This window comes from Pteronotus mesoamericanus, unplaced genomic scaffold, assembly GCF_021234165.1.
Source record: "Pteronotus mesoamericanus isolate MK-2021 breed Mesoamerican mustached bat unplaced genomic scaffold, CSHL_Meso_final contig_25, whole genome shotgun sequence".
Lineage (NCBI taxonomy): Eukaryota > Metazoa > Chordata > Mammalia > Chiroptera > Mormoopidae > Pteronotus > Pteronotus mesoamericanus.
This window is the reverse complement of record NW_026555105.1, coordinates 20,227,082-20,254,495: the sequence shown is the minus strand read 5'-3', so window position 1 is coordinate 20,254,495 and position 27,414 is coordinate 20,227,082. Positions and strand designations below refer to the sequence as shown.

Here is a 27,414-nt window from a genome sequence, read left to right as displayed (position 1 = left end):
TGTGGGCCAGATTGGGAGGGGCGGGGCTGGGAGGAGGAGTGGGGCCAGGGGCTGAGTGCTAACGGCCCTTTGTGCCCATCCCCATCGGTCCTGTTGCCCAGCTGACCCGAAAGAACTACATGGTGAAGAACCTGAAGCGATTCCGGAAGCAGCTGGAGCGCGAGGCAGGGAAGCTGGAGGCAGCCAAGTGCGACTTCTTCCCCAAAACCTTCGAGCTGCCCTGCGAGTACCACCTGTTTGTGGAGGAGTTCCGCAAAAACCCAGGGATCACCTGGATCATGAAACCTGTGAGTGCCCAGTGCCGGGAACTGGGGGGGAGGGAGCATCCCGGGACAGGACCCTGCCTGGTAATTCAGCCTGATATGCATCATCTGCCTCCCCTGAAGTGTTGACTTCATCTCCTCCTTTCTGCAGCGTGTGGACCCAGTGGCTAGGAATACTTGTACACAGTAGGAGCTCAGTAAGAGTTTAGTAGGTGAACAACTGATCCTCAGGGCGGGGAATCCAGGGCCTCCTTGGAGCTCAGATTGCTACCTTTCTTCCTGACACGAAGGAAAACGGTGGCGGGGTCGGAGAGGAGCTGTACTTGCACTGCCAGGTCTCATGGTCCTCCGAAGGAGGTCCTCCCACCCCTACTGTAAAGAGGAGGAGCCTAGTGCCTATTTTTTCAAGCTTTCCACAACTGCTTATTGAGCAAAGACTGAGCCAGGCCTCCTGATCCTCTCCTGGCGAGGTGTGCCGGAAGGCTGGCATGCCTTCCCGGAGGCGCAGCGAGGAGGGCTCTGGAGATGCAGCAGGAGGAGGGCTCTGGAGATGCAGCACGAGGGCTTAGGCAGATGAATGCTGCAACCCACCTGCGGATTCCAGCTCCCAGCAGGCATTATCCTCTCAGACAAATGATAATTTGTGCTAATTGGGAACGAGCAATCGCATATTAAGTTGATTCCTTTCCCAGCCCACGGCCTTTACAGCTGTAATTAAGAGGAAAATCTTGGCTCTGTGTGTGTGTGCGCGCGCGCCATGAGCCCACACTTGCTCTCCCTTCTGAGTAGCTCAGGCACCCTGTCTATGGCATAGGGTGCGGAGAGTGGGTGTTTCTAGCCAGACTAGCCTGGGTTCTAACTCTGTATCTGCCGCTTAGGTATGACCCTACGCAGGTCGCTCAACCCCCCGCCCCCGCAGCCCATTTCCTCATCTGTAAGATGTAATTAATGACTGTGCCATTGTTGCTGGTCCCTGGACAACTCTTTGAGTCATGAGACTGTACAGTCAGTAACTCTCAGCCTTGAGAGTGCCTCAGAATTTTCTGGAGAGCTTATTAAAGCACCCCACTCCCGTCGTGTCTGATTAAGTAGACCTGGTGTGGACCAGAGCTTAGCTATCTCTTTTAGGGAATATAAGACCAAACCCAGTCTAGGGTTAAAGGGCACACGTCCAAACTTTATTTCCATTTAAGCATTCCCTGCTCCCGCCAGCTCAGGCCTTCTGGGTGACAGAGAGGTAGGCAAGACCCTGGGAGGACACCCTGGGTGACAGGGAGGAGGACCGCGCTTGCTCCTTCAGCGCCCTGGTGTGGCGGGGAGTCAGGTGCCCGGCTGTCAGGGCCCAGGCTCGTCCGTGGTCTTCCCGTGTCTGCGGCGCTGGTTAGCACTTCACTCAGAGTCTGGGCACCCTGGATTGTTCTTGGCTTTGGGGGCCTCTTTTCAAGCAGCAGGACAGGAAGCACCACACTTTTGCATTCTGTTTTTGAGTTTACCCCAACCAGAACTTCTCACACGTTTGCACTGCCATCTCCTAAGAGCCGGGATGTTTGGGGCAACAAACAATGGAGAACCAAACTAACAGTAGCGCAAACAAGAGGGCAGGGGTTCTGAGCTGTTCTCATGCCTGGGGCCTCTTTGGCCTCTGGTAAATATGTGGACCCTGGCACAGGATAGTGTTCATAAGAGCATACAATAAAGTATATTTGATTATAAAAGAAAGCAACTATATCGAAAACAGTTATCCAACTGTGTGTCTGGGTCCTCTGAGAAACATGCCAACATAAGATTCCACATGCCAGGGCTTTGCCTGTGGGAGAGGGAACAGGGGAGGGAGCCGGGGAGGCTGAGGGAGCTATCAGGCCCCAGTGAAGGAAGGTTGGGTAGAACCTTCTAGCCTGCCATGCAGCCAAAGGAAGTCCAGCAAGGCTGAGGGGAGGCCGCAGACCCGTGCTGCTATGAGAGGAGTTCTGTCTCCCAGGAGTGGCCTGGCCTTCATGTCCCCACCGTTCTCAGCTCTAGGCTGGGGCCAGAGGGAGACCTGGCAAGCACAGGGCAGGTTTTAACAGCAGCAGCCGGGGCTCTCAGTCAGTCACCCTCCTGCAGTTAGAGGTCTGCGAGTGCCTTCTGACGGCCACCACACCAACTACAAAGACATCCTTTAGCTGTACTAATATATGTGCTTTGCATGAGCAATTAAAGAGGATCTAACGGCAGGCCCAATAGTTACCGTAATTTCAAAGTCATCATGAGCATACACAATATTTGAGATATCTGCAACAATTATAACACAATATGTAACAATAACTGTGATTTCTTTTGAAAGCACAGTCCCACACATGGCCAACATTACTATGCCTTGTTGCCTGCATTCGCGGTAAAGGAAACGTGAGAATCTGATTAGGGGTTCATGAAGATAAAGAGGAAAATTTTTTTCCTGTTCAAGTTTACAGCCCCCCGGGGAATTTCCTTTAATGATGGGAGGTGACTCCAGGAATTGTTTATCGGGCAGCTCAACATCATCATCCATTCCCAGCTCAGCGGCCTGGCTGCTCTACTGAGTCACAACATGGCTGCCGCAGCTCCAGCTTTGCCTCCTCACACCTCCCCCTGCCCCAGTAACAAAGGAACGCCGTAGTCTGTGTCCCTTTGAAGAAGACAAATTCTCAGAAGTCCCTGCAGCAGACATCCTCTGGCACCCTGCTGGCCCGTGCCTGAACCAAGGGCAGGGGCATGGGACCGCCTCAGAGGAAAGGGCCACAAGAGGAGGTAATCCAAATGGGGCCTTGGGTAAAACGGGAAAAACGGGAGGGGGGGCTGCTGGGGAGACTACCAGCCACATCTGCCACACCAGATAAATGCCTCGCAATGAATGTCACATGATGAATGGCCCCCAGCGGACAGGCAGGGAGTGGCAGGGGGTGGAGGGCTGTGCGTGGCCGCAGGTGGTACAAAATCAAAGTATCGTTCATTCTAATAATCCATGTATTGTTTTCTAATCAATAACATCTCTTCTTAGAAAAATGTGTAAAAATAGTTTCCTCACAAATTATCAAGTATGATTAATACTCTCAGAAGGAGCACCATGTTTGTCATTTGATTTCGGGCACCCCTGGGCACTTAGCGGGAGGTGCATGAGCACCAGCCTTGTGAAGTACAGATTTAATTAGCCTGTATTTGTCACCTACTGGTAGGGTAACCTTGAATAGAGTGCTTGGCCTCTCTGTTCCTTGGTTTCCTTGGCTGCAAAAGGGGGATAAAATAATGCTGCATATAGGGTTTTGTTTGTAAAGCTTTAGTGAGGTAATGCGAGTAAACCCTTGTGCCTGGCACATAGGAAACACCTGAGGAGTATTAGCTGCTGGTATTACTGTTGGTATGAACCACTTTCTTACAGTTAGTGTTCTGGTTCTCTTTCTGCAGCCCAAAACCCAGTGCCTTGAAACAACAATCATGTCTTATTTAGCTCTCGAGCCTCCAGTTTGGGCAGCGCTCGACAGCGAAGGCTCACGGCTGCTCCAGCATCTACTGGGGCGGCTCCTCTGAAGGCTGGTGCGCTCGCTGTGCCAACCTGGCTCGCTCAGTCAGCTGGCAGGGTCGTCTTGACTGTTGGCTGGGAGCTCAACCAGGCTTGAGGCCTGGAAGATTCAGTCGCTCTCCTTGTGGGGCTCTCCACGTGGCCTGAGCTATCTCACAGCACGGTGGCTGGGTTTCCAGGTGCCCATCCCCAGGAGAAAGCTGTGCAGATGCTGTGTTGCCTTTCATGACCCCGCCTTGGAAGCCACAGAGCGTTGCTTTTGCCATGCATAGTTAATTGATGCAGTCTTAAAAGGCTTGCCCAGATTCAAGGAGAGGGGGCAATGACTCTACCTCTTGGCAGAGGGTGGGCGTAGCAAGATCCTAGAAAAACACAGGGGGCTGGAAATGTTGTTGTGATTGTTTTTGGAAACAGCAGTCTGTTGGAGCAAGATATTAGGTGATTTCCAGTCTTAACTACCCTGATACATCTCCGTACAGCAAGGTTATTTTTCACTCTTTAGGATAATTCCCTTAGGAGGTCAGTTACTAACAATGCTTTAAAAAATAAAGACATTTCATTATCTCAGGTAACAAGAAAGCTACACTGGGAAGTTCCAGATTTGGGGCATGCTCAAGAATGCCACTAAAAGCCCAGGTTCCTTCTCTTTGTTCACTCTATATCCTCAGTGTGTTGGCTTTGTGTCATTAGACTTGTCACCTCATCAGTGTGAGCTGGCTGCTACAGTAGCAAGCATCACCTCCTCAGACCGTAGTATCTGAGGAAAGAAGGGAAGAAGCCAAGCATTTCTTTCTCTTTCCTCCCTCCTTCCCTTTTTCCATCCACACACATCTCTCTCACTCCCTCAGCCTTTTTCTTCCTCTTCCTCCTCCTCTCTCCCCTCTTCCTTGTCAACCCCAATATTTTTAACAAGGAGGAAAGTCTTTCCCAGAAGCCCCAAAGCCCCAAGCAGATGTCTCCTTAGGTCTCATTGACCAAGACAGGTCACATGGTTTCCACTAGCTGCAAGGGAGGCTGAAAAAACAGGTATCTGGCCTTTCCAACCTCCACAGTGAGAGGTGGGTTTGCCATCCAGGAAGAGGAGGAAAGGGAATGGCTCTAGGGAAGGCAGCCAATGGTGGGAGTGAGGTTCCTAGATTCAAAGTTATGAGCCTTAAAAAAACCTTTTTAATTGAAGTTTAATAAAACAGAACATGTCTACCTTTCAGGGGTACAGCTTGATAAATTTTCACAAAGAGAACACACTCAAATAACCAGTCCCCAGACCATAAGCAGAACATTACCAGCCCCTCAGCACCTCCCCTCAGGCCCTTTTCCTCTCACTATACCCTAAGTCACGTGGCATATAGATTCGTTTGCCTGCTTTTATACTTTACATAATTGGAATTATGTAGTATGGCTACATCGTGCCTGGTTTCTCTCCCTCAAAATCATATTCATGATATTCCTCCGTACTGATGTGATTGATTGTAAATTGTTATTTATCATTGTTGTTTACTATTCCATTAAGTTAACATTTATTCATTTGGGAGTTTTGAGGTCGGAGCTGTTATAAGTTGTGCTGCCACGGACGTTCCTGCACATGTTCGTGGGTGCCCATGTGCACATGTAGGCACCTAGAAGGAGACTTGCTGGGTCACGGGGGTGCCTATGTTCAGCTTCAGTGGGTGCTGCCAAAGAGTTTCTACTCCCATCAGCACATGCTAGAGTTTCTCAGTTTCTCCACATCCTCATCGACACTTGATATGGTCTGTCTTCCATTTTAGCCATTCTTAGGGAGGATGGAGTGGTATCATCTTGGGGTTTTCATTTGCATTTTTCTGAAGACTAATGAAGTTGAGTGCCTTTTTATTGTTTACATTGGGTAATCCTCTTTGGTGAAGTGAATTTAAATCTTGCATGGCTGTGAACTCTTGGGAGCCCTTGATGCACACCGATTATTCGTTGCTTTCTGAAACAGCTTTGTATGGGGCTACCCCTAAGCCACCACAGTGCTCCACAGTCTATTGGGAACCCCACCTTCTGGGCATGCACAACCCTGAACCAGGGTACACAGTGCAGCAGGCAGAACAAGGCTGGATTTCAGCTCTCACTGTCCCCATGACCGGGAGCTCTTCATGCAGTGAGTGGATAACCTATACAGCCATGCCTGACAACTCTGCCTGCCCCCACATTGTACGGAGGGCCCCCCAGGGACCAGCTGGGCCATACTCGAGGAGAACAGAGAGAAATGAGAGTTTGCACTTGCTGGGTGCCCTTACACTGGAGGACAAAATGACTCGGTGGGACCTGCTCAGTGGCTGCAAATAACTGAAGAACCCAGGAATGAGATTTGTTATAGGAGGCCCTAGAGGCCAAAACCATGGAGGGCAAATTTTAGCTCAATACAGCTTAGGCTGTGAAAGCTCCACGAGGTCTGGGTTATTGCTAGAGCACAATACCTAGCACACAGTAGGCATCTACTATATACCTTTTGGATGACTGCTTAATAGAGCTATTCTGCAATAAATGGGCTGTGTTTGTATGCAAGGGAAGTAAGCTCTCTGGCACTGTGGATGTGCAAGGCCAGGCAGGTGACTATGGTAGAGGATGTCACAGGAGGAAGTAATGCCTTTAGTGCCAACCGCTCTGCATGATATTAAAGATTCTCCCAGCCCCTAGACTCTTGTGAAGCTATGAATTATCCATGCTGGCATTCAGTGAAGGCAGGCTGATTTCAGTATTAGCTGAAGGAAAACCTAATTAGGAAGGCAAATTGATTTCCAAAAAAAGAATTGGATGATATGTTCCCAGAACTGTTAGAAATGGCTTTTTAATCGTCTGTTCTTTTGTATTATTCATGCAATTGATGCCTTTGTGAGCTAAGTTGGTCTCTCTCTTTTCTCTCTGCTTCTCTCTCCCTCCTGCCAGGTTTAGCGCCTTCTCCGTTCCAGCCTCTTCAGGGCTGGGCTGGGCCTTTCCTCTGGGGGTCGCTGAGGGCCCATGAGGGAGATGGAGACAGGAAAGCTGGGGAGGGGCCTCAGGCATAGGGGTGGCCGAGCAACCACAAAGAGCTGAATGCTGACCTTTCTGCACCCATCATCCCCCCAGGTAGCCAGGTCCCAGGGGAAGGGCATCTTCCTTTTCCGGAGACTGAAGGACATCATGGACTGGAGGAAGGTAAGCTTACCTCTCCCCGTTTCTCCCTGAACTCTCTGCCCTCACTGGGACAAAGGGCCCCTCTTTCCCTCCCTGGAAGCTTGGAGGGCCGGCAGAGAATTTCTGCCCACAGGTCTGCCCATGAGTACAAGGTATCTGGAACCAGACTGCCTAAGTTCAAATCCTGACCTTGCCACTGAATAGCTGTGTGACCTTGGGCAAGTTACTTCACCTCTCTGTGCCCAAGTAAATGAGGGCTCATATATGACCTGCTGAGAATGCAGTGAGTTAATATGTCTGAAACCTGAAAACGTTGCCTTCTTTACCTGGACCTCCTGCTCACCTGGCTGGGGAGACATTGGCTAACTCCCACCAGATCCTATACTGAGCCTGAAGTAGTTCCCTTCTTCCTCCTTCCCCCCTCACATCCCAAGACACGATGCAATAGAAATCTTGGTTCTAAGCCTGCTGCCACCACTCAGAAGCTGTGTGGTCCTGGGAAAATTGCTGAAGCCCTCTGACCCTTGGACACGATAGCGGTGCAGGGGGAGCGCGAGGAGCAGGATGACCGAACTGCTATCCGAGCAGCACCTCCTGCGCCAGCGGGCTCCTAGCAGGTGCTCAGTAAATGAACTTCCTCCCTCCGCTGTGTAACCGGATTCCTTCCATGAAACCGTCAGGGCACTGCTGGGAAGAGGCTTACCAGCTTGGAGGCCTAGCAGGCCCAGGGCGCTGTCAGCCCCTCTGGCAGCAACATGAGCATACGTGGGGGCGGCCTGGGTCCCAGGAAGGGAAGTCCTGGCTGCCTCCATCTTGAGATAGCTTGGGATGGGAGGATGTCAAAAAATCCCACCCTTGGGGCCAGAAGCCCTTGGTTTCGGTGCTCCCTGCCACTGGTCTGTTATGTGACCTCACCAAGTATGTGAGACTGGCCTTTGGGCCTTGGTTTCCTCACCAAGGTCTCTGAAGGGGACAGTGTGGGCGGGCGAGGGCTTTGCAGACTGTGAGGTGCTGTGCATATGTGAGGTCATCACTGTCTTCCTGAGCCGGGCTGGCCAGCAAAGAATTAGCAGTCAGGGCAGGGAGAGAAAAGTCCCTGCAGGCCTGTGGGGGGCTCTCGGCAGCCCTGGCCAGCGGAGCTTGCTGCAGTGGAGGGCGCGATGGACACCTGTGCTTTCCAATATGGCGGAGACTAGGCACCTGTTGACACCGAGCCATTGAAATGTGGCTAGTGCGACTGAAGGACTGGACTTTTTATTTATTTTCTTTTTATCACGGTAAAATATACATCAAATTTACCATTTTAACCATATTTAAGCGTACAGCTTTGTGGCATTGATTACCTTCACATTGCTGTGCAACCATCACCGCCAACCGCTGTCAGAACTTTGTCATCTTCCCCAGCGGACACTCTGTACCTGTTAAACACTAATTCACTTTTCCCCCTCTTCCTCCAGCCTGTGGAAGCCACCATTCTACTTTCTGTCTCTATGAATTTGACTAATCTGTGTATCTCATTTAAGTGGAATCATTCCGCATTTATCCTTATGTGTCTGGCTTCTTTTACTTAGCATTATGTCTTCAAGGTTTATCCATGTTGTAGTATGTAATTTCACTTTCAATCAATTCAAATGTATGTAGCCACATGTGGCCAGTGGCTACCCTGTTGGGTTAAATGCCCAGGTTCTAGACCCAGTCTGTACGGGTCCACTTCTGAGCTGTGCTACTGACCACCTCGGACAAGTCACTCCCCCTCTCTGTGCTTCAGTTTCTCATCTGCAAAATGGGGATAAACATCAGTACTTCCCTTGTAGGGTTGATTTAAGGATCAAATGGTACACCCCAAGTAGAGTGCCTAACGCAGTGCCTAGCACTCAGGATGTGCTCAATAAATGTTAACGATAATAATTATTACAACTAGGATGCAAGAAGTTCGGATGACCAGAAAGAAGAAATTCCTGTGGAGAACTATGTAGCTCAGCGTTATATCGAAAATCCCTATCTGATAGGAGGTGAGCTGGCTGCCTCTGCTCCCTGCCCTTCCACTGGACAGTCCAATAGTCAGTCAACAAGCATTGGCTAGCAGCCTGCTGCGGGCCTGGCCTGACACCGGGTGTGATGGGACTCAAAGATGGAGATCTGCCCTGCCCTCTCTCACCTCCTGGCTGTTGCCTGTGCAGCACCTCTGCCTGGCCTGCCCTTCCCACTCCCTTCTTGGTTCACGAAAATTCCCGTCATTCCTCAAGAACCAACTTGTTTTTGCATTTATCCAACACATATTTATAAGAGCCTACTCATGGCCAGCCACTGTCCTGGGTGCTGGCTGCCCGCCCTGCTCTCAGGGAGTGTACACGCCAGGCGAACAGACAGCAATTAACCAGAAACAAATCAGAGTCCCACAGAGTGTTATAGAAGTAAATCAAGCTGGATGGTGGGAGAGAGTGAGGGAGGGCCTCTCCGGGGGGGGGGGGGGGGCGGTGATAGGTGAGCTGAAACCTGAATGACAACTAGGAGTCACCTGTGGGTAAATTTGGAGGGAGAGGAAACTGCAAGGGCCTAGGGCCGGAGGAGGGCTGGCAGGGAGACTCTGTCTGCGGGTCTGTCGATGGGTGTAGGGTCCCTGGAGCCTGTTTGCCTGGGTTCAAATCCTGACCTTGCCACTTAATAGCTGTGACCGTGGGCAATTTATTTTGCTTTGCTTGAATATCCTCTTTTCCTGTTTTTTAATAACAGCTTTATTGAGATACATTCACATACCACACAATTCATCCAGAAGCATACAACCCCATGGTTTTTATATTCATACCATGTTGTCCCTTCCCATGAAGCCTTCACAGATTTCCCCAGGGTATCTGTACATCTGCTTTTCCCACACGGGGTCTGTAAAATGCAGGCGTGTCGGTCCATGTGAGAGACAGGGTGTAATTCCAGAGGGTCTTGTCATCTGAGAGCGGCCAGGTGCCGTTAATCCACTTGCCTCCTCTCGCCTCCTTGAATAATGTCCTTCTCCAGGGGCAGCCCTTGGGCCTCTTCTCCCTCCTCCCCTCCCTCTCCTAGTGACCCCATCCTCTCCCTGTGGCTTAAAATGTCACCCAGTGACTACCAGCTTTCTATCAAGACCTTGCCCCACATCCCAAGTCGTGATGTCCCATAGCCTGTGACATCCCTCCCGGGCATATCCCAGCAACTCAAACTCAAATGCCTAAAATCCAGCCCTGTTCTCCCCCTGCCATCTGGCTCATTTCCCAGCCTCCACCTCTGGGGACACAACCCCACAACCCCTTGTTGCTCAGCCAGACATCAGAGACTTTTCTGGGTGGGTCCCTCTCTCCCCCCCCCCCACATCCGGTTCTTCACCAAGCTCCCAGCTCCTGAATCTGTCTGGCCGCCCCCATCCCCGTCCTGGCCACTATCCGCTCCCTCCTGTGCTGGCGTCCTCACTGGTCCCACTGCTGCTCTGGTCCCCTTTGCTCCTCTCCAACACAGTAACCTGAGGCACTGGACACCCTGCGGCGGCTTCCCATGGTTGGTGGAACAAAATCTCAAAATTGCACATGACCTGGCCCCTACTGCCTCATCTCCTTCCACTCTGCTCTTGGATGAAGCTCTTTGCCCCCTCTGGGCCCCTGGGCCCGCAGGTCCTCCTGCCTGAGGGCTCTGCCCTCTCTGGTCCTGGAGGGCACCTTGTACCTCATGTGGTTTTATTGGGAATCATGTCTGCGGATCTGCTGCTATATCTCTCAAACCTAGCATAGTGCCTAGCAATCAATATTTGTGACATGAATTAAGTATTTCCTTGCCTCATAGGCCGCAAGTTTGACCTGCGTGTCTATGTGCTGGTGATGTCGGTGAGTAGCTAAAACGGGTGCCCTCCAGTAGTGGGTGAGGGGCAGCGAGACTCAGGTGCGGGGGCAGAAGCCATTCTGGGGGCATCTGTGCGAGCTTGTCTGGCTTTGCCCACCTGGGAGAGCCCAGGGGAACATCTGAGGGTGGGCGAGGGGAGGTAAGCAGATCTAAGTTTTGCCATCTTAGACACCCCAGCACCTGGGTTTGCCCTCCACATGTCCTTTTTCGTTCATTCTGTCACCTGTGGTAGACACAGTGAGCATCTACTGAGCACCTATTCAGTCCCAGGCCCTGGTGTTTAGCAGATTTGATATCATTCAGTCCTCTAATAACCAGGGAGGTAGGTTCTACTGTTCATTTTACAGATGAGGAAACAGAGGGATTGAGTGACTTGCCCGTGGTCACACAGCTGAAGTGAGAGCTGGGATTAGAATCCAGGCAGCCTAGCCCCAGAACCTAGTCCCTTAACCCAGGAGTTGCTATACTCCCTCTCCCCATTCATGCATTCATTCACTCAACAAACATTTAAATCACCATGGTGCACTGCTCTGTGCTCGGCACAAGGAGATAGGCTCACCCACTGTCTAGTGCAAACTATAAACACACCCTGAGGTGGGGGAGTCACAAGTGGGGGTGAGCAGAGAAGAAGCCGGGTAATTTTGTTTTCTTCTGCATCTTGCCCCCCACCCCCGCCCCGGAGAAAGAGGGGGTAGAATCAAAGGGGGCTGCTGTATGAGCGCATTCTTGAGGAGTGATGTGGGAAAGAAGGAAGGGCTTGCCAGGTGGAGGGAAGAGCAGGCGCAAAGCCAGGAGGTGTGAAAGTGCGCGTATTTATTTCCCCCCCTTTTTCTCTTCCTTCGTCCCCAACTCTGTCACAGTACCTCCCCCTGCGGGCCTGGCTGTACCGGGATGGCTTCGCCCGCTTCTCCAACACCCGCTTCACACTGAACAGCATTGATGACCAGTGTATCCTGGGACTCGGCTTCCCCATCGCCCGTGCGCTCCGCCCTTCCTGTCCTCTAGCTGTCCTGAGAGAGCACATCCGTCCCCCAGACATTTGCCGAGTGTCTGCTGAATGCCAGGTTCTGGTCTGGGCACAGGAAGTACAGCAGTGACCAAGACGGGCCTCGTCCCTTCCCCCGGGGAAGCTTACAGTCCTGAGGGGTGGGAGGCCCCCAGCCATCTGAGGAGAGCATCCCTGCTCTGCTCAGGGCAGCTCAAGTCGCATAGTTCTGCTTAGTGATTCTACCGGCGTCCTTGACATGTACCTTGATTCATATTCATAGGATTTAATATTCACATCCATTAGTATTCATAGGATCAAACAATTTGAGCCCCTTTGGAGAGTATTTGTATCTTTTATGTGCCCTTTCTTCAGGGCTTAGTCATTGGCTCACCCACTCACTCAAGTACAATGCTATTTTTCACCCATTGAATTGGTGGGGCCAAAAATTCGCTAAGACGCTGCATTGGCAGGGTTGGGGGAATACATATGATGTTAGTGGGAGTGTACATTGGTACAACTCATTAGGAGGCTACGTGGAAAATGTTTACTGAAAGACAAATGCATATACCCAGCAATTTTCCATCTGGGACTTTCTCCTACAGGTACATTCACCACGTAGGAAAATGGAGGTTTAAAGGTTATTCATTGTACAGCCTTGTCCGTGAGAGCAAAAAAGATAGGAAACAATTAAATGAATGGTTCATTTACCCGATGGAATACTATGTAGCTGTCAAAAAAGAAATGTAGGGAGAGTTCTTTATGTACCGATATGAAATAATCTACAAGATGCATCGTTAATAAGAGAAAAAACAAAGTATAGAACTCTGTGAAATGTCTACTCCCATTCATGTTAAAAATATCTCTATTCATATTTTTATCTGTGCATAGACATCTCTGAAAGGAGGTAGAAAAAACTGCAAACATAAGTTGCCTTTGGTAGGAGAAATGGGTGGGTGGGAACAGGGTTTGGAAAGAGGCATTTCCTTATATACACCCTTATACCCTTTGACTTGTCAACCACGTGAATATATTATCTGGTTAAAATATCAACATCAAAAAATGTGTTTAAGATATTTAGATCTGAGCATCAGGTGAAAAGGGGCTAACGATATGGCAACATACCAGAGGTAAATGAGCAGGACTAGGTTACCTGCATGTGAGGGCGGTGGACATGGGCGGTGCGTCTGCCAAGCCCCTGGCCTGGCAACCTCCTAAGGCCTTTACCCGGCTCGCCGCTCTCTGCCTTAATTTCGTCATTCGGTTAGTGTCTGTCTGAGGTGATGCGTTTGGCTTGCCTGCCTGGTAGAATGGGAGCAGGTCCTCCTGAGAATTTTGTATAATTTGTTTTTTTTTCCTACTTTGCGAACTTCAGCATTTCCAGTGTCTTTTATTTTGTAAACCTAGCAAGCATTTATCTAGTTGCAAGTCATCCAATTTATTTTAGTTTTGTTTTTGTTTTCCATCTCACTTTTTAAAAAATTAAAATTAAATGATGCAAGTAATGTGCTCAGAACAGTGCCAAACCCAGAGTGGATACTCAGGACAAGCCGGGTGGGGGGGGGCGTCCCTCCACCATTTCAAAGTGTTTGCAGACCTCGGGGCATCGTGGGGTGTTTTATTAAATAAACCAAGGCCCAGCGCTAGTTTCTATTTAATGAGGCTTTATTGTTTTCACAGTGAGTGACTGCATGTAATTTTCCACCCCTTCTTTTAATTGTTTTAAATTTTTAATATTGAAATATTTAAAAAATTTAAAAACCTGTAGAAAAGACTATAACAGAAATCTATGCAAATACCATCCAGACTGAACAGATACTAATATTTTACCACATTTGCTTCAGATATTACATACCAACTTTTAAAGTAATAAAGCAACCTTGGGTCACAAAATAGTAAGACACATTTTAACCTGACTTTAATAATTGTGCATTAAAATATACATCGTTTGATACATAAATACACATACATATATGTATATAGTCCAAAAATGCACACAAAATAAATACAAAAATACAGAAGAAAAAAAATATTCACCTCAGCACTGTAATAATAAACAAGTAGAGCCCTGGCTGGTGTGGCTCAGTGGATTGAATGCCAGCCTGTGTACCTAAAGGTCACCAGTTTGATTCCCAGTCAGGGCATATGCCTAGGTTGTGGGCCGGGTCCCCAGTTGGGGGTGTGCGAGAGACAACCAATCGATCTATCTCTCACATACTGATGTTTCTCTCCTTTCTCCAATCCTTTTCCTTTCTCTAAAAATAAAATCTAAAAAAAAATAAATAAATCTCAGACTATTAAGTGAAAAACAACAAGCAAGTTGTAGAAGTGGCATGCTGATAATCCCATTTTTTGCTTTTAAGGAAGTATGTTTCTGTTTAGAAGAAAGTACGAAAGGATATTCACTCTCTATTAACTCTGAAAACTGCAAAGAATTAGAATCAGGTCAGGAAACATTTATTTTTGACTTCACACATTTCCCTATATTATGAATTGTTTTTGTAATTGCTATGCATTACTTTAATACTAAAAATAAAGCAATTAAAGAATATAGCTTTCATAATAAAAATAGCACAGCTTGTTGAAGATAAGTCGGAAAATGCAGCAAGGGAAAAAAAGAAACTTTGTCTAGTCATATTTTCTAGCAATAACTACTTACTATTGTGATATAGTTCCTCCTAAGTTTGTTTGTATAGTTTTTTTTTATTGTTTGCCACTGTATAGATATAACCTTTTTTTTTTTTTTTTGCTAAATAGTATATCAGTATTTTCCTTACAGACATTTTTATCAGTTACAGAATATTCCACTGGGTAAATTTACTGGTTTACTAATCATCCATCCTGCAGGCATTAAGGAAGTATTCAATTTCTTCCTAGTATGGCATACAATGCTGCAAAGAAACATATTTTTTCATAAATCTTTTACTATATTTAAATTTTTTCCTTTGGATGATGTCATAAGGGTGTAAATACTGGGCCAAGGGCATCTAGTCAGATTGGTTTCTAGAAGATTTCTTTATATTTTTATCCTCACATTGACAGGGCCCATTTTACCCCACCTTTCCAGTTCAATCATTTTAAAAGGTCATTTCTGAAACAATTGGCACATCTGGGTGCAGCATCTATGAGCATTCATTATACTGTTCCTGCAACTGGCCTGTGGGTTTTGAGCTTTTTTCCAATAAAATGGTTTACAAAAATGTAAGTGACTTGGGGAAGCGGAGTTTTGCCTTAAAATTTCCATCTCTTCTAATTTGCATTTTTTCTCCATTTGCATACCTTTAAAATTGTATTTTATGTCCCAAAATATGATTACTAAAAACTTAGGGTACTTTCCCAGATGGTCTTTACCAGTTATATTTTCTCTTTTATGTTTCCATATTCTTTATTTATCTATTATGGTCATAAAATTTTATCGTTAACGATTTATGTGGGATTTTCCTGTGACAAAAATATCAACCTGTTGTATTTGCTACAAATCTTTTCTCTGGTCATGTTTGCCTTTCACTTTTGCCTTGATAATCTGATTATTTTTATTTTTGCATAGTTGATTCTGTCCACTGATTTCCTCTGGATTTTTACTGTTGTATCTAAGCTAGAAAAATTCTTTCCCCCAGACAATTTCACAACTCCTAAGTTCCACTTCTCTAGGGGCTGGTTTGGGTTGTTTACTCTTTGCTACTTGGCTGTTTGGCCGGTGTCTGTAGAGAGGGGAGGCTCAGAGGTCAGCTGAGCAGTCCCCGGCTCCTCTCTCTTGGCCCCCCACCCCCACCCCAACTAGGGAAGTCCCTGACTTCTTTTCCCTGCACGTGGGAGCAGCGTGTGAAGTGATGGGAACAATGCTTCCTCCATCACAGGGAGTGAGGTTCCCTCTTAAGCCAGTAACTAACTCACTTTGTCTGAACATCCTCTTTTCCTATTTTTAATAACAGCTTTATTGAGATGTATTTACATAGCACACAATTCACCCGGGTAAAGCATACGACCCAATGCTTTTTATCATGTTCACACAAACATTACCATGATCAGTTTTAGAATTTTCATCATCCCCAAAAGAAACCACCATCCTTATTAGCTGTCATTTCCCATTTCCTCCACCGCCACCACCTGCCACTGCTGTTCCTAGCCCTGAGTGACCCCTTTCTGCCTCTGTACATTTGCCTATTCCAGACATTTAATATAAATCAATTCAAAGTATATGTGGTCTTTTGCATCTGACTTCTTTCACCTAGCTTCATGTTTTCAAGATTCATTCATGTTGTAGCATTTATCAGTACTTCATTCCTTTTTATTGGCAAATAATATTCCTTCTATGGATATAAAACATTTTATTCAGCTGATGGACATTTGGATTGTTCCACTCTTTGGCTCTGACAAATAATGCTGCTGTGAACATTCATGTGCAAGTCTTTGTATGGATGTATGCTTTTATTTCTCTTGGGTATAAACGAGAAGTGGAATTGCTGATCACATGGTAATTCTATGTTTAACTCTCTAAGGAACCTCTAGACTATTTTCCAAAGCCCTGCACCATTTTCCATTCTCACCAGGATGGTATGAAGGTTCCAATTGCTCTGCATCTTTGCCAACACTTGTTACTATCTGTCCTTTTTATTATAGCAACCCTAGAGATGAGAGTGGTTTTATTTGCATTTCCCTGATGACTAATAATGTTAAACATTTTTTCATGTGCTTGCTGGGCATTTGTTAATCTTCTTTGGGTAAATGTCTACTCAAAGCCCTTGCCCATTTTTAAATTGGATTATGTGTCTTTTTAATTGTTGAGCTGTAAGAGTTCTTCATGTATTTTTAATACTCCCTTCTCAGATACATGACTTGCAAATACTCTTTCATTCTGTGTGTTGTCCTTTGTTTTTAAGGACTATTTTTTTAAGCATCTTTATGTTAATAGCAAAACTGAGAGGAAGGTACTGAGATTTCCCATATACCCTCTGCCTCCACACATGCACACACTTCCCTGTTATCAACATCCCCTATCAATTACTTACAAGTGATAAACCTACACTGACACATCATAATCACCCAAAGTCCACAATTTACATGAAGGCCGTACATTCTGTGGGTCTGGACAAATGCGCAATGACATGTGTCCATCATTGTGTATCCTGCAGACTCTTTTCACTGCCCTAAGAGTCCTCTGTGCCCGCCTTTTCACTTTCTCGATAATGTCCTTTGAAGCATAAAATTTTTTAAGTTCTGAGGGAGTTTAATTTATCTATGCCTTTCTTTTGTCATTTGTGCTTTTGGTGTCACATCTAAAGTCATGACTTGTCCCTATATTATATTCTAAGGGACTTAAAGTTTTAGCTCTTATATTTAGGTCCATGGTCCATTTGGAGTTAATTTTTGTTTATGGTATGAGAAGGGGGTCCAACCTCCCTCTTTTGCATGTGGCTGTCAGGCATTCCTGCCCATTTGTTGAAAAGACTGTGCTTCCCCTGATAGAACTGCCTTGGCATACTTTTTGAAAATCGATTGACCATAAACTTCAGGGCTCTTTTATTATTTAGTGGTTTGTTATGTGCTTATTCTTTTGAAATTAAGGTAGAAAAACTCTCCGACAAATGTGAAAAAAAAAAAAGTCTTTGGAAAGCTCCTAAGAAGACATTCTAGGACGATGGTGCTAAAGAGGATACCCACCTCTCTCGAGAGGCCAAAGCTACACTCCCCCGTCTGATATGCTGCAAACAGGTTGTAGGGGAATTAGACTTGGGTTAATGACCTAGAGCCTCTACCTCCCTGTCTGTCAACTGACCCAGGAAGTCCCAGAGAAAGTCACATCTTACGGTCATTTCATGAGGTTTGGGGGATTCATCCTACTCAACTGTGGGGGGTGGTTGTTGATGAGGGGGTATTCTGGATGGCTGTCCCTTAACCTCTCTGCATCTCAAAGTTCTCTTCTTTGAGATGAGCATAACCTGGGGACCAAATGAGATGATGTGCATGAACATGCTCTGTAAGCTGCAAAGTGTTGTTGATGATACTGGTGGTCACCATGGTGATGACAACAAAAGGCAGACTTTCAGAGTGGGGACATCAAAGGCTATCTTGACCCCAAAGCTGGATCATATTTCTACAAAGTGGCCACCCAGTCTGAACCCCTCTAATGACAGAGAGCTCAGAATGTCTGTCCTGAGATGGCTATTCGGTATTTAGTCTCTTGTTAGAAAACGTTCTCCTCTTGAGCTGAAAAATCATCATATAATATCAGTTATGCCAGGCACTGTAAGAGGCACTTCTATACAGAATGCTATCTGATCTTTCAAATAACACTGGAGGCCAATATACTATTAGTTTTTCCAATTAATAGGTGGGGAAATAGAGTCAGGGCCAAGCACCAATAAAGATGCAGGCAGGATTTGAATCCCGGCCCATCTGACTCTAAAGCCCACATGCATGACCTCTGGGCTGTTTTGTCTCTTCCCCATCAATTCCTGAGGGAGGGTCTTAGTTTGGTCTCTGGGGACTACATGGAGCAGGACTCACCCTTGTCGACCACACTGAGCCTTGACCACCAACCTCTGCCAGATGTTCACCTCACCAATGTCGCTGTGCAAAAGACGTCCCCCGACTACCACCCAAAGAAGGTGAGCAAGCTGGGTTTCCACCCTCCACGTGCAGCCCCTGGGACTGACTGGGGTGGCATGTTAGAGTGCCAATGAGCCCAGGAGAGGCCTGTCTGCCTGGGGCTCATAGTTCATAGTGAGGTCAGGCCCACCCCTCCCATTTGCAAGGCCCAGGGCAAGAGTACAAGCGGAGGGCCATGCATTGTGTCTAGAAATTTAAAAGTTAGAAATTAAACTAATACATCCTCTAACAATATAGGTTCTATCTTCCTGCCTTGACCGATAATGCTTCTATCTATCTAATCTATCTTCTGTCTAATAACCTGCAAAGCCAGGGGCAGATTTACAGTTCTCAGACTTCCCGGAGTTGACAGAAGTGCACAGGAGAGCTAGCCCCCAGCTCGCACCCGCACAGTGGGGGCCTTCTGCGTACCCACGACCCTACCACAAACAGCAGCTGATCATTCCTTGGGCTTTGAGTTGCATGCTTGGTCAGTAGACTCTGTCTTCAGGGAGGCAGGCAGGCCCAGGAGAGAGGCCTGCACAGGGCATTTGTGCAAGAAATCATGGGGCTGTGGGTACCCAGGCTATGTTTTAGAATGAGAGGTACACACACTCTGGTCAGGCGCATCCCCTTAGGCACGCAGGGTCTTTGCCCCCAAGGGAGGGACATACTCGGGTCCTCCTAATCACAGCACTCAGGGACAGGCTCCCCTTGTCCAAAACTGAGGGCTGTGTTGATGGCAATTGTCGGAGGGTCCTGACAGGCAGGGTCCCAGGTAACTGAGGCTCCCTCTCCCAACCCCAATGCACGGGCCCCAGGGCTGCAAATGGATGCTGCAGCGCTTCCGGCAGTACCTGGCGTCCAAGCACGGGCCAGAGGCAGTGGAGACACTCTTCAGTGACATGGACAACATCTTCATCAAGAGCCTGCAGAGCGTGCAGAAGGTGATCATCAGTGACAAGCACTGCTTCGAACTGTACGGCTATGACATCCTCATAGACCAGGACCTCAAGCCGTAAGTGGATGAGCCAGTGGCCCCGGAGAGCCCAGGGGGACGTTCTCCACACTCTGTGCCCAGACTGCCTGGGTTTGGTCTCAGCTCTGCCACGTCCCTAGTTGGGCGTGCTTTCTGTTGCCTCAGTTTCCCCACCTGTAACATGGTTGTTGTGTCTATGGGACTGTTAGGAGGAATGAGTGAGGTAATGTTGGTAGATCACTGAGCCCCATGCCTGGCACTAAGAGGCCTTTCCTGAATATCTGCTGAGTCAGGGATCCGCCCCTGGTACCAGACAAGCAAATTCCCCTTGGTAAGCCCTGGTGATTTCGGAAAGCAAAGTATCTTGAAAGGGAGTATTGCTACCATGTTGTTCCCTGACAAGAATTTGGTGCACTCCCTCAGTGCCCACGAGGTTGAGCTGATGAGTAAAACAAAGCTGAGGCGGCAGGGACCTCAGCCATGGCCCTTCCATGAAACCAGAGGGGCTGTTCTGGAAGCTTGAGGTCACACAGTAAGTCAAGGGCAGAGCAGGCCGGGGGTCATAGTTCCTGGGCTGAGCTGCTCCCTGCCAACCCCATGGCTCCTGGACCCAGACCCTTCCCAGGGTCACTGTATGGTATTGAGGGGTTTTCTGAGCCAGGAGTAGGAGTCACAGAGCAATACCTAAGTTGGGCCCAGGTTCGAGAGAAACGGTTCTGGTACCAGTGGGTCCCCCTCCTTTGCACTCTGGGGTAAGATGTCGCCATGGGCATTAGAGTGGACACATAGGGAAAACAAGCTTGGAGGAGGCAGCTGAGAGTAGAAAGTGGGACCCAAGTCTCCCACTGACCTGCTGGATGAGCCCTTCTCTCTCTGTGCCCAGGTTCCAGGCCGTAAATGACCAGGATGTGCAAAACAAGAGGTTGTAAGCTGGAGGCCCTTGGGTTGCTTTTGGCCTGCAGACACTTTGCCTTTGGCCTTCAGAATGTTTTTTGTTTGTTTCTTTTTCATTGAAATTCAGTGGCAATCTGTAAACACTGGGGGATGTTCACACGAAAGTCTGGATGTTTGGCTTTTCTGGAAAACTCGGATGATCTAGCAGTTCTGGGCTCACGCTCCCACGGGGCAACAGTAATCGGGAGCGCGCCATAGCCAGCCCTTTAGACGTAGAATGCTCTTTCCAGTTCACCACAGCCCAGCCCCAGCGGGGATATCAAATTTATGACAAATGTTTTCAAAAGGTTTTAGCCACTGAAACCCTTCTTCTAATGGAAAGTGGAGAAGGCGACCCTGGTTGAATTGAGGGTGGGGCCCAGACACCCCATCTAGTCTCCCACTGAAATTCCAGGGGCTCCAGGGGACAGGTAACCCTATAGCTATCCACTCCATCCCCCCCCCCCAGGTGGCTCCTGGAGGTCAATGCATCCCCATCGCTGACCGCCAGCAGCCAAGAGGACTATGAGCTCAAGACCTGCCTACTGGAGGACACCCTGCATGTCGTGGACATGGAGGCCAGGTGAGGGAGGGCGGCCTCACTCCTGCCCCCTGTACATGGCAACTGGGGCCCCCACCAAGGAAGAGACAGAACTCAGAGCCCTGGGACTTGAGCAGCCTGCAGAGACCCTCTGGCCTGTCCCGCTACTTGATAGACGGAGAAACTGGGTTGCCCACACGGCGTGGGAGCCTGGTCCGAGGACTCAGCCCTTTTGGGTCAGAGCAGGGCCAACCACAGCTTTCTGGGATTCGGTCAGCACACCGAATTTCCTGGGATTTCCTCGCCACTTCCTGACTCTGGGACCCTGGACCAGTCTCCTCGCCTCTCTGAGTCTGTTTCCTCACCTGTAAAATGGGAAACGGTGTGTCTACCTCTCAGGACTGTTAATTTACCAAGATAATTTATTGTCAAGTGCCTAGCTACAGTAAGTGCTCGATAGGAGACTATATATTTTTATAACAATGTGTATATAATGGAAAAACCCAGGGTCTGACTTCAGTCAGTGTTGGTCTGTCCATCTCCTCCCTCCCTTTTTCTCCCCCTTCTTTCTCTCCCCGCTGCTTCTTTCCCTCTCATCCCTTTCCTATCAGCTTTTTATCAGTTATTCCAGCAAGAGTTTGAGGGCTGACTCTCATGCTTGTGGGTGGAGGTTGGGTCACATGCCATCTCTGAACGAATCGTTGTGACTCTGACCAGGCCTAGGTCTTGTGTCCACCTCCCAGACACTGGAGTCAACCTCACCTGAGCCGCATAGTAAGAGAGGGGGGAGTGGTCCTCAAAGGAAAAACCGGGCACCCTTAGGCTGACAGAAGGTGAAACGGATGCTGAGCAGGGGGAACCTCAGGTGTCCACCATGTCAACCATCGCCTATTCATTCAAGTGCGTGGCACATGGCCTGAGCCCCTACTGTGTGCCAGGCCCTGTGCCACCCGCTGAGGACATAATAAAGGACAGGACAGACCCAGTCCCTGCCTTTATGGAACTTACAGTCTGGGGAAGACAGTAGAGTTTAAACCAGAACGTAGAAGTACTGAGGGCAAGTGTTTAAGCCAAGGGAGAAAAATTGGGGGATAGTCCCTCTGAGACCTGCGTGGCACCTGGGAAACAGCCAGTGAATGGGTGGGGAAAAGAAGGAATTCCTAGAGTGTGGGCACCAGCACGGTGCAGGGGGGGCCGGGCCGGCCTGGTGTGGGTCTTTGGGCCCCACCGGGGGCACCTTTCTTAACCCTTTTGTGTCTCCTGCCCGTCCAGGCTCACAGGAAGGGAGAAGCGAGTGGGGGGCTTTGACCTCATGTGGAATGATGGCCCCGTCAGCAGAGAAGAGGGGGCCCCCGACCTGTCAGAGATGGGGAACTTTGTGACCAACACGCACCTCGGTATGTGGGGCCAGGCGGGGAGCGGGCGCTGAGAACATGCTACAGGGGGCGCCAAGTCGCCTGGGACTGGTAACCTGGCGCAGCCGGATGGCCTTGGGCTGAGGACTGAGACTCTTGGCTCCTCATCTGTGAAATGAAGATTAGTTTCTATCTCAGCATATGCCGAGAACACTGCCTGGCACATAAATGAGAGATATTAGTGATCTGTCAGGAGATAGATTTCAAAAGACTTAGAAAAGCAAACAAAAAACCACCACCCAAAACCCCTGCACGACACGTTAAGAGAAATGAAGGACTTCAGGGCTCAACTTTAAACGCGGTGTTAAAAAAAATGACAATTTTCTCTGATTATAAAAATTATTCACACTTATTGCAGAATATTTAAAAACTGAAGAAGGAAATAAAAAAACATCCAGACATAACCATCTTTAACAATCTGGTGTATTTCCTTCCAGTTTTTAAAAAAATGCATATACTCATACTTTTTCTTTTGCAGAACTGGCATAGGGCTGCCGTTTTGAGTCCCACTTTTCCACGTAGCACTCTCTACATCATTCAACAATATTAATAAAAGCCGAGCTTTTGGAAACACTTATTTGCTGGGTCTAGACTAAATATTTTACATGCCTTATCTCATTTCATTTTTAGGCAGCTTTTATTATCATTTTACAGATGAGAGGATGATCTCCAGATGTTACACAACTTGCTTCAAGTCTCAGTTATAAGTGGTGAGCTGGGGCTTGAACTCCAATCTGTCTCATTCCAAAGCCTGAATGCTTGACTGCTAGGCTCTCCTGTCCCTTAGCTCAGTTAAAAACAAAATTGCCATACGGCTGCAAAATATTCTAGCTTGTAAAGATGCCAAATTTGCTATAATTGCTATAACCAGTTTCTTATAATTGAGCACGTGGCATGATTTCAATTTTTTACCTTTATAAACAATTGTCATGATAAACATCCGTCCGCATAAAGCTCAACTGAAAAATCTGGCTGTTTCTTTAGGACAGATTCCTAGAATATAATTACTGGGTCAAAGGGATGGACTTATTACAGCCAAATTGTTTTCTAGAAAGATTACACAAATTTGCCAGCTCTGAATTAAAAAAAAAAAAATTAACAACTTGTGCCTTCCACTGATTACTGCTGAGGTTTCAGATTTTGTAATTTGCATTTCTTCTTTTGTTAGCTGTCCACAGTCTATATGTCAATGCTATTCACATTTTTCTGAATGTATAAAGGCCTTCGATATTAATATGTTGAGGATATTACCCCTCTGCCAGGCTTATTTTACTGAGTTTGTAATTTGTTTTGTTTAGTTTTTAAAGGTGTTATTTACTTACTTATTTTTAGAGAAAGGGGAAGGCAGGGAGAAAGAGAAGGAGAGAAATATTGATGTGTGGTTGCCTCTTGCACGCCCCCTTCTGGGGATTCAGCCCACAACCCAGGCATGTGCCCTGACTGGGAATTGAACCAGCAACCCTTTGGTTCACAGGCCAGCACTCAATCCACTGAGCCACACCAGCCAGGGCTGTAATTTGTTTTTAAATGTTGTTTGTGGCATCCTTTTTTTTTCTTTTTTTTAATGAAAATAAAGTTTTAAATCTTTTTTCATGATTTAGGATTGGGATGGCTGCAAGCAACAAAAAAAACACTAATAGTTACCCAGAGAGGGACTGATTTGTCTTGAGCCACAGGAAGTCTTCAGATTGGCTGTACAGGGCTGACTGACACAGTGGCAGCAACATGCCACCAAAGACCCAGCGCTCTCCTCTTTTTACTTTGCTATATTTAGCAGGTTGCCTTGGTACACATGCTTGTTGCCTCATGGTTGCAAGAGGACTGTTCCAACTCCAGACACTATATCCTTGCCCCAGACAGAAAGAAACAGGAAGGTCCAAGGACCAAAGCCTTTCTTTCAAGCTTTAACTGTTGATTCCAGAAGAGAAGCCCTCCCAGGGACCTCTCCTGACATTCGATCCATCAGACCTGGTTCACATGGCCACCCAAGATGCAAGAAGTTTTGTGAATGGCTTTTCCATAGCGGATCCCTTATTGTCTGCTACATTGTGTTGTTGGAGGATGGCTACATAGTGCTTTCAAGCTGTGCATACAATCCCCTGAAAATCTTGTTAAAATGAAGTTTGTGATTCTGTAGGTCTGGAGTGGGGCCTCAACTTCTTCCTGTCTGACAAGCTCCCAGGTGACGCTATTAGTTAACTGTTACTGTGTAACCAAACTTCCCAAAACCTCACAGCTTAAAACAACTATCTTGTTTGCTTTTCATTCTTCAGGTGTCGCCTAGAGTAACTCATAGGCTGCAGGCACCTGGCAGATTTACTGAGATTTCCCATGTACCCGATGGCCTACGATAGCCTCATTGGCATATGTGGTGGTTGATACTGATCATCAGCTGGGCCTCTCTTTCTAGGTGGCCATTCGCCCTCTAGAAGAGCTGCCGTGGCTTCTTCACATGGTAGTCCCAGGGTTCCAATAAGGCAAGAGAGGACATAGCAAAGCCTCTTGAGGGCTAAGCTTAGAAGACCCACAGTGTCTTTCTGCCACAAACCATTAGTTAAAGCTGGTCCAGCCCAGGTTCATGGGGCAAGGAAATAGACTCTACCTCTTGGTGGAAGAAAGAGCGAAGTCACCTTGCAGAGAGGCATGCATGTAGCAAAGGGGGGAGTTGTTGCAGCTCTTTGCTAACAAACCACCTCAGAAATCGATGCTGCTGGTTTCTGGGCCCTGTCTGAGTAGCAAAGATTCAGCACAGTGCCTCTCCACCTTGGCTGCATGTTGGAGTCACACGGGAGCTTTAAAACACACTGATGTCTGCTAGAGAAAAAGATAGTTGGTCTGGACATCTGTCTTTTTTTAAACCTCCCAGATGACTCTAAAGCACAGCGTAGGTTGAGAGCCACTGCTTGAGAAGTCTCTAGAATAGAGACTTCTATTCTCTGGTCTCTAGAGAAGTCCTAAGTATCTAGTGGAGTGTCTGGGCATATTGTGGTGAATGCAAGAGTAGCTGGTTGAGGGTGGGAAGAGTACTGATGAAATGCGTCATGGATGTGTTGACGGATTTCCTGGTGAAAGGATCAGCAAATGAGTGTAGAACTCCCAGAAAAGATTTGCACTGGACACGGAGATTTGGGAGTTATGAATAAGTCAATTACAGTTAAAGCCAGGGTTTCATGGAACCCTGGGGATGCATGTAGTGGACTCTTAGCTTAAGGAAGTCTTAATGACTGGCGAGTGCCTGGGAGTCAGAAATGGGGCCTTGGGGTGCCAAGAAAGATAGCCGACACCTCAAAGTCAGTAGTTGTGGCCACACAGATTCAATCATTCAACCAGCATTTGTGAGAGTCTTCGATGTGCCTGGCTGGGTGGTTCAGTTGATTGGAGCATCATCCTATACACCAAATAGTGGTGGATTCGCTCCCCAGTTGGGGTGCATGGGAGGCAACCAATTGATGTTTCTCTCTCACATCGACAGTTCTCTCCCTCTCTACGCCCCTTTAAATCAATAAAAAACATATCCTTGGATGAGAATTTAAAAAAAAAAAAAAAAAGACCATGGAGTTGCTTCCATGAATGTGCTGGGAGAGGAGGTGTCTCAGAAGCTCCTGCTGGACTCTCAGCATGGACTGCCTGGGACACACTTCCACGAGAGCAGGGGCCACTTGTGGAAAAAATTCATCCCTTACCCAACTGTGCCTGGCACGTGGAGTTGCACAAGGGAAGAAAGCTAGCATTTAACCTATAAGGTACCAGGCACTGTGCTAGCTTTAAGTGCATTTTCACTGAGTGAGTCCAGAAGGAAAGCAACGTGGGGTAGTGGTTAAGAACTTGACCTCTGGAGCTAGATTAGTCTGGATTCAAGTCCCAGATCTGCTGCTTATTGTGTGGAGCCAATTCCTTTAGCCTCTCTGAACCTCAGTTTTTTCTTCTACACATCATTCTGATGAGAACTCAATGAGTTAATCGACATCAGCACCTGAAGTAGTCCGAGGTAAGTTCCCAAAGAACATTACCTTCTTTCAATGATTCTTACAGTCATCCCATAAAGCAGGTACCTGGTGTACAGATGAGAAAACTGATGCTCGAAGAGGAAAATGAGGGCCACAGCAGTTGAGGGTGCGCAGGCCATCCGTCCTATGCACTGCTGCTCTCCCCTGCTCCCACCAGGTAGTAGAAGCACAGGCTGCGCCACTCCCCCGAACCCCCTTTTCTAAGAACAGCCCTCCCAGCCAACACTCCACTTCCCTTTCAGGTTGCATCAATGATCGAAAAACACAGCTGAGGCAGCTGTTCCGCTCCCTTCAAGGTCAGAAGAAAACTCCCAGCTAATCCCAGCCGCTGGGGACAAAGTGACCTGGGAGGTGCCATGCCAGCCAGTCCTCTCCCCACTCCAGTTCCAGCACATCAGCACCTCAGAGCATGCGCCTCCGTCCCTCTGGCTAGGCCACAGCTGCGGGTTGCTGCTCGGGGCGGGCCCCCTGGATTCCCCCACCGGACCCCTGGGCATCTTTGCACTAGAGACAGCCAGCCCACGGGACTGGATGGATTTTAACCTTGACATATCAGCCTGGCAAAGAGGCCCAAAGAGGAAAAACTCAGCAAGTTCTCCTACCCCAGAGAGATCATGTCTAATAAATGAGCACAGGCCTTACTCGGAGTTACTGGGCACCAGGCTTGGCTCCAGGGGTGCTGTGGGCAGCAGCCACGTCCTCCTGGCTTTGACCCTTTGATGTCATCTCTCAGAAAGTTAATGCTGAAAGAGGCCTTCCAGAGCAAGGATTCACAGGCCTGGAAACTTGTCTTACGTTGTGTTTGCAAAGCAGTTACTAGATTGCGTTTATTGGGGGTCTGGAGGACTGAACCCTAAGTACGTCTTTCCCTCCTTGCAATGCCCTGACCTTTCACGTCAGGGGAGCCCATCTGAAAGCCCGCAGGCCAGACCACCCCATTTCTCAGATGGTCATGGTAAGGATCAGGGAGACAGAGTTGCTTAGTAAGGGTCCCTGCAAAGATGCACTTATCTAAGTCACCTGGGTGACAGAGATGCCTCTCTGGGCCTTCTTGCTTGAAGTTGGGAGCTGAGCTTTTTAAACCAGAAAGCCTTGGGCTAGCAGGCACGGAGACAGCTTAAGGAGTTGAATGCAAGTAAAGGTTTCTGCATTTTCTACATTCCTAC

At 47.8% G+C, this 27,414-nt stretch overlaps 1 protein-coding gene across 1 annotated transcript in view; it reads left to right on the top strand.

Moving 5' to 3' along the window:
• TTLL9 (tubulin tyrosine ligase like 9) overlaps positions 1–26,567 on the top strand; it is a 36,919-nt gene extending 10,352 nt beyond the window's left edge. Inside the window, 11 exon segments of the mRNA XM_054573445.1 lie at positions 102–287; positions 6,889–6,957; positions 7,617–7,691; positions 8,858–8,948; positions 10,744–10,784; positions 11,661–11,748; positions 18,335–18,393; positions 19,195–19,391; positions 20,755–20,868; positions 22,099–22,223; positions 26,491–26,567. Of these exon segments, the coding sequence (XP_054429420.1) occupies positions 102–287; positions 6,889–6,957; positions 7,617–7,691; positions 8,858–8,948; positions 10,744–10,784; positions 11,661–11,748; positions 18,335–18,393; positions 19,195–19,391; positions 20,755–20,868; positions 22,099–22,223; positions 26,491–26,567 (1,122 nt within the window).
• Positions 26,568–27,414: the final 847 nt, after the last annotated feature.